Genomic DNA, 7,556 nt, shown 5'->3' with positions numbered 1-7,556 from the left:
GTTCTGGTGAATTAAAATTTCAGTTAAGACCCCATCTGTTTGTTTTTTTAATTCCTTAACATGGAGCAAACAAACATAAATATATTCAAACAATACGTGTTTTAACTTCCTGGTGTTTCATATATAATGCCATATGTTCTTTTCCTGAAGCTCTAGTCTTCCCCAGAGCCTTCATCCAACACATCAGTTCATTTACCGATGAATGGAGATGACCATGGCTGCCACAAGTCCTAGCACATGTCAGTAAATGGGTGTGCAATGAAGACCCTGTTCAGTTTGTGTTTTCTCTGTTTGGCTTGTCCCCAAGGGAAGCTCTAAAACTGTTTGAAACTTGGTAGGAAAGAGCTGGAACCTGGGCTTGCCTTGTGGAAGCACTCCAGCTTCTGGGAACCTCTGTTATCACGATGGCCTCCTCCATTCCTATCCACTTTGGGTCCTGATTAGAATCCCCAGATCCTACCTAGCTCAGCCATCTGAGACATGTGGGTAAAATGATCCTGGACAAGTAGGGTTCCTATGGCCTCAGCAGATGTTAACCCCCAAACATACCCAAGTCCCAGAGGTAAGGAAGATGACCACGTTGACTAAAGCAGCATGCAAGGGGTGAGAAAGGTACTGTAAACTCTAATTCCACTCTCTCCAGGCATTGTCCTAGAAGTGAATGCCTGTTATATGACATTGGTGTGTGGTCCCACGAGGAGATTTTGTCATCACAGAGCAATCTTGCCATTGCTTTTGCAACTCAGTAGAGTGACAATGCTCAGAAGTGAAGAGACAATCAGGACAGAAATAGCACAACCATCTCCCACACCCGTGTTATACCTATAATTCCCCTATATGTATATAGCACTAGGGCCTCCAGAAGTATTCTCTAGCCAGAGTTCCATATGCTACAGTGCCAAAGCAAAACCCAGGAAGCCGAAGCACAGAAATATGGAAATTGTCGTAGAGTATCAGTCACCAAGAACTTTTTATTTCACCTCTTTAAATATAATCCCAATTTGTCCCTTCCTCCTTCATCCCTTTCCTGCCACCGACCTCATTCAGAACCTCTTCACTATTCTATTCTCCACTTTCAATAACCCTTTAAAATACCAGTCAGTAAAAACAGGGATGAAAAACATGTAAGTACTCTTACCTCTTACTTTAGTTGTGTAGAGTTGGCATCTTTCCATGCTGTGTTGGCAAAGAGGAGTTGAGGGGACGATAGCCCAGGTTTTGCCCGTTTCAACAAGGCTTCTGGAACGCTGAGAGTTCACAGGTGAATCCTCTGCCTCTGATGCAGTTCCAACAGAATGCCAGCCTGAGATTCACAATACCTTGCTCTGCCCCCACTTCTGTGGCAAGGTCATCCATCATTCAGTGCCCTTGGAAAGAGACTGTCCAACAAACAAGATGGGTTGTCTCAGCGAGACTATTGCTGCAAGTCTTAGTATGTGACTGACTGCTTGGCCACATTAGCACATCCTGTTTCATGTGTCCAATACTGAGCCCATGATCTTATCTTCTCCTTCCACATCCAACCAGTTCCCCTTATCAATATTCCTTTGCTGTGTGAAAGGCAATGCTTTCTACCTAGAAACCTGAGCATCTTCCTTGACTCTTCCTTACTCCCCACATCTATCGGTCTCTACGTTCATGAATATCCTTCATGTCAGTGTCCCTTATCCAAGCCCACTGCCACTGCAGTTCAGATTCCCTGTCACCGCCTTTGATTATACAAATCACTGGACTAGTCAGATGAGCTCTTCCTGGCTTCTCGTCTGGCTCTCACTCCATTCTATTCCTGCCTGGTTGAGCTTTTTAAAATAAAAACTTGGGATCCCTGGGTGGTGCAGCGGTTTGACTCCTGCCTTTGGCCCAGGGCACAATCCTGGAGACCTGGGATCGAATCCCACGTTGGGCTCCCTGCATGGAGCCTGCTTCTCCCTCTGCCTGTGTCTCTGCCTCTCTCTCTCTCTCTCTCTCTCTGTGTGTGTGACTATCATGAATGAATAAATAAATAAAATCTTTAAAAAAAAATAAAATAAAATAAAAACTTGAAAATGTCACTCTTTCTTAGAACCCTTTTGCTCTTTCACAGCGTTCGCAAAATAAAATTCCAACTCCTTGGCCTGTCTTAGATCTTGCCCCTACTAACTTTTCCAGACTAGTTTTCAGTTCCTCCTGTCAAATCAGCAGTAGTTGACCCCATTCCACTCCCTCACGATAGACTGCGGTGCCTGCCTGGAGCTTCAGAACACCTTCCTCACTTTGTCTTTTTATTTAAGGCTCAGCTGGAGTTTCATAGTCACCATAAAGGGTTTCTTGACCTCCTTCTACTGTGGTATCGTGGCACGAGTCTAACTTCCAAACTGATGCTGACAGCAATGATTTTGTTCACTTCCTCCACAAAATGTAGGCTCCTCCTACTGAAATTTATATCCAGTGCCTACATGAGTCCCATACCACAGTAGGGTCCAACAGACATTCCAAAATTGCTTATTGGATAAACTTGGTAGAAGAGTTGAATGCATGAGGGCTTTATAGTGGAGTTGAACAGAATGACCTCCAGAGTCCTTTCCAATTCTTAGCTTTTCATTTGAAGGTACTAGTCCCTTCCATGGTTTTGAGTATCACATCCGTTTATTACTCTCACCCATGACTTCAAGGTACTCCTCAACCTAAACTTTGGACCAAAATGTCCACCTGTTTCAAATACTAGCAGCTGAGTGAGCCTCTCAAATTCAGTACGTCCGAAATTACTTCACTTGCCTGCACAACCCAATCCACCTTTCCAGTTTTCTGTATTTGTGGATGACACCATCCTCTTCTTAGGGGCCCATGTTAAAAACATTTTGGATGGCACCTTTCTCCTAAAACCAATCGCTGGGGCAGCCCCGGTGGGCCAACGGTTTAGCGCCGCCTGCAGCCCAGGGCCTGATCCTGGGGTCCCGGGATCGAGTCCCACATCGGGCTCCCTGGGTGAGGCCTGCTTCTCCCTCTGCCTGTGTCTCTGCCTCTCTCTCTAATAAATACATAAAATCTTAAAAAAATAAAATAAAACCAATCGCTGCCTCGTCCTGAGGATTTCCCTCCCCCACCAAACCAGTTGTCCTTGTCCTTGCATTTACCCACAGTTTCCATCTCTCACGAGCATTTGTTGCATCCTGACTTTCACGATGTATTTCCCTCTCTACCAACACTAGATCCTGGAGGATTTCTGTATTAGGGCTGTTAATCCCACAAGTGTCAGCATAGGGCTTGCAAGCGCATAGCAGGTGCTCAACACCTCTTGGAAGAATGGCTGAACGAATGCTGGGATGTTAGGTTTAAACTGCTGTGGGGGCATGGATCGTGCTATATGTGGTTTTGTTTTTTTTGTCCTGCTCCCAGTAGAGTAAAATAGTGGAAGGCATAGGAAAAAAGAAATACATATTTTTTTGAATTGAACCCTGTATTTTTTTAAAAATTTAACTCGGAGTTGCTGCAGCAATCGGCTGTAGTTTTCATTTAAAAACAAACAAAAAAAAACAAACGCCACACACGCTCTGCTTTTTTTTTTTTTTTTTTTTTTTTTCCTGTAAAAGGTTTCTCAGGCGCAGGCCCCAGCGACGAGCCTCCAGGAGCCTGGGCGCCCACCCCTCGCGGTGGCCTGATGCGCGGCGGGGAGGAGCGAGGCGGGCGGGGCAGCCCGGAAGGCCCGGCGAGGGCGGGCGGCCGCGGCGGCCGGAGCGGCTCGGGCTGCGGGCCCAACAATGAGCGGCGCGCGCGCCGGGCCGGGGGGGGCGGGCGGGGCGGGGCGGGGCCGGGGGCGGGGCCCGGGCGGGGGCGGGGCGACGCCTCCGTGGGCTGCAGGCGATTGGAGCCGAGCGACGGGGGGCGGCCCAGCCCCGGGAGAGGGCCGGGGAGCTAACGGGCCGCCCGCGGACGGAGCGCGCCGATTGGAGGGCGCGGAGGGAGACGCGCCGGAGCCGGCCGCCGATTGGCCGCGGCGGGCCGGGGGCGTGGCCAGTGCGCGCCGGAGGGAGCGCGAGGGAGCGGGCGGCCGGCCTGCCAGCCAGCCCCTCGGAGCCCGGGCGTGTGCCGCGAGCCGGGCCGGCGGAGGACCGCGGGGCGGGAGGCGCGAGCCCGGCTCCCGCGCAGCCGCCCGCCGCGGCTCCAGCGCCCCGCTCCCTTCGCTCTCCCGCCGCGCCCCGCTCTGGGGTCTCGGGGAGGGGGAGCGAGGGCAGGACCTGAGCGGGCGGCGAGAGCGGCGAGAGCGGCGAGAGCGGCGCGCGGGGCGGACGGGGTCCCGGCGCGGGGCTCAGCGCGGCCGCCGCTCGCTCTCCCGCCGCCGCCGCCGCCGCCGCCGCCGCCTCGCCCCGGGCGCCCGCACTATGCAGGCGGACCGCCGGCCGCCGCGATGGGGAGCGGGGCGCCGCTGAGAGCCGGGCTCAGCCCTCCCGCTCCGCGACTGCGGGCCGCGGCCGCCGCCGCCCCCGCCCCCGCCCGGGCCGCGCTCCCCCTCTCCCGCCCTCTCCCTCCCCGCGGCGGCGGCTGCTCCTCCTCCCCTCCTCCTCCTCCTCCTCCTCCTCCTCCTCCTCCCTCTCCTCCTCCTCCTCCCCCCCTCCTCCTCCTCCCCCATGCCTCTGTCCCTCCTGCTGCTCCTTATCCTGGTCCTGCTCCTCGAGGACGCCGGAGCCCAGCAAGGTGAGCGGGGCCCGGGAGGGTGCGGGGCCCCGGGACGTGAGCCGGAGGTGCAGATGCACGGGGGGGGGGGGGGGGTGCCTGGGACCCGGTGGGACCTCGCGGGACCGGGCGGCACCCGGCCGGACCCTCCCCTCGCGGGCTTCAGCTGCAAAGGTGGGCTCTGCCTGTGCCCCCCCCCCCCCCCACACACCTGGCGCGCCTTTACTTTTTGACAAAGCCTCTGGCTTTCCTGAAAAGAGAGAAGCGAGACCCGGCTAGGAAGGCCTCCCTCTTGGTAGTGGATTCTTCTCGGGGGAACCTTTGGGAGGAAAAAGAGAAGTTTTGGAGGCGTGATTCCCGAAAGTTAGGCTAAGATGATGGAGAGCCCAGGAGGGCAAGATAATTAAAGAGCGTCTTAAACTAATTGAAGGCAACTGGCGACACTTCTCTTTCGTGGAAATGCTCAGGTTCACACGCGAATGGCCCTGACTGTGGGTAGCTTTGAGCCTTGGGCTCGGGCCTTGCGGTTCAAGGCCCCTTCTGTGACCCCTGGTGGGCTGGGCGGCCTGGGTGCCCCGCCTACGAGCTGTGCTCCCAGATGGAGCACTCCGAGTTACAAGGGTAAGGAGCCCTTTCAGAAAGTGACAAAACTTTCTTTCCCCTACAGACCTTGAAATACCTATTTCAGAATCGAGCAAAACTTATTGAATAATGATCATAATGGAAAGAGAATGCAGGGCCCATTCCTACCCCCCCCCCCCACACCCTTTAGTACTATTTTCAGGCAGCGAACCGCAATGTTTTAATCAGTTTGGCATCAGTTATTGAACACATTTTTCCATTGCATTTCCGTTTTTACTGCAGTGAGAAGGATATGGCTTGGTTTGTTACTTATTGCTGGGAAGATTTTTAAGTTGATCTCCATGTTTAAGTCCAGCTTAAATGTTGCTCTCGAATGGTTTTCAGTAAAGTGTGGAATCATGGCCATAAGCCTGTCATTATGAAGATGCTGAAACTTTGACAGGCATGTGGAAGTATAATCTAACAATAAAGAGAAATATATTTTGCAAACTGACTTCTTTTTGTTCTAGGCACATTCCTACATGTCTAACTTAAAATGTAGAGGCTTAGCGTTCAGGTTTTTAGTTAGATCGTCTTCTTAAATAAATTCTTAAACAGCAGCATTTACTAAATTAAAATGTTGAATCCTTACCCCCAACTGAAGTTTTCGAGTGTATGCTTATATTTTCCTTCTAGTAGGAGGAGGAAAAAAAAAAAAAAAACCAGGAAGGCTTATATACGACCAGCGCTAATTGGGACTTAACTTTGTGGCAGGCGGGCACAATGCTAAGTGGTTTCTCTGTATTAAGACACTTAATCCTTACCATACCCACCTGAGATAAATCGCCTTATCCCATTTCAAACAGAAAGGAACTGAGACACAAAAAATATAAAGTACAGAAAGGAATGTAACTACATAAACAGAATAATCTATTCCTTGATACAGAAAGGAATGTAGCTACCTAAGCAGAATATTCAGTTTTGCTTATTTCTAGGGTGAGAGTGTTTCTATCATGTTTTTAAAAAAATCTTTTTAGAATTTCCTGAACTTGGCCTAATTAACATGCAAATATTATTACCTCATTTTCTTTCCAGGTGTAATTTCAGTTTGTAGCACAGCATTTTAACGAATACATGGTCCTCTTTCACAGTGATGTCTTATATAAATTGTGTAGATTAACACAAATAGAAATCATGGTGGTAATTTAAAAGACCTCTGATTTCTAGTTCTTCTTAGTTGATTGGGTAAATTTTGTGAAGTCATTTCATTTCTTTGTCTATCAGTGATATGAGAATACGTATCTATTTTGTAGCCTAACAAAAGTGAAATGATAGTACATAGGAGTGTTGCAAATGGAAAAGCATAATATAGCTGTGATTATTGTTATTAATTTTGAGTTTATTAAGCTGATAAATAAGAACCAGTTAGGTGGATATCACTGGACACGCAGGAATTGTGTGAAATTTCTATTTTCTAATTTTTAAAAATTCTGTTTTTTACCCAAAAGACCCTGATGCAGACTGTAGTGGAATTGCTTTTAGACCAGTCTTAATTAATCTGACACATGCTTTGGGGTGCACTTGGTATTCTCTCACATAAACTGAGAAGAAGTCTAATTTCAAAATGAGAAGCAGTGTTTTAAAACACCTATAGAATTTTTAATAATGGGATTGTCGACATATTGTAGTGTTAGGTGACAAACTTGAGTTTTTACTATTATAAGAAATCTTAGGAAGAAGACTGAAGAGAAGTAATAAAATAATAGTTGTCTTTGGTGGTAGAGTTGTGGGTAATTTTTGTATGCTTTTCCCAATTTTCTGCAGTTAACAAAGAATCAAAATGTAAGCTGTGAAAAAATGTTTTGCGATGCTTAGATTTTTCTTTCTTTAGTCTCGGTAGAAATGCGTTCAGTGTATATGTTGAGGAAGAACTGTGCTTCAGGAATTTTTAAAAATCTCTCAGACATCGTTTTGAAGTAGCAGAAGGTGTTCACTCTCATTCCAATTGTCGTTTACCCTGGAACCACACAGGTTTCAACTGCACAGATCCATTTGTATGCGCCAGTTTTTTTTTCCCCAATAAATATATTGGAAGCTTTGGGGAAGGCTTACAACAGTTTGAAAAAAGTTGCAGAGGAACTGCATAGCCCAGAAGTATTTTAACAATTAAGAATAAGGAAGGTATTATTTTATAAGAATACAGTATATAATACCGGTAACATACAGAATACATGTTAATAGGCTGTTTATGTAATCTGTAAGGCTGATCAGGCTTCTGGTCACCAGTAAGCTGCGAACAAAGTTTTGAGGGAGTCCGAAGTTACAGACGGATTTTTGACTACACA

At 48.4% G+C, this 7,556-nt stretch overlaps 1 protein-coding gene across 2 annotated transcripts in view; it reads left to right on the top strand.

Moving 5' to 3' along the window:
- The first annotated feature begins 4,539 nt into the window (after positions 1-4,539).
- DCBLD2 (discoidin, CUB and LCCL domain containing 2) overlaps positions 4,540-7,556 on the top strand; it is an 86,421-nt gene continuing 83,404 nt past the window's right edge. The window contains exon 1 of one of the 2 annotated variants that reach the window (XM_038582560.1): positions 4,540-4,671. In XM_038582560.1, the coding sequence (XP_038438488.1) occupies positions 4,605-4,671 (67 nt within the window). In that variant the 5' untranslated portion in view covers positions 4,540-4,604. The remainder of the gene's footprint in view (positions 4,672-7,556) is intronic. The other variant, XM_038582558.1, reaches the window with a different exon arrangement.

Source organism: Canis lupus, chromosome 33 (assembly GCF_011100685.1).
Source record: "Canis lupus familiaris isolate Mischka breed German Shepherd chromosome 33, alternate assembly UU_Cfam_GSD_1.0, whole genome shotgun sequence".
Lineage (NCBI taxonomy): Eukaryota > Metazoa > Chordata > Mammalia > Carnivora > Canidae > Canis > Canis lupus.
The sequence above is the reverse complement of the archived record's forward strand: the minus strand, read 5'-3'. Positions and strand labels throughout refer to the sequence as shown.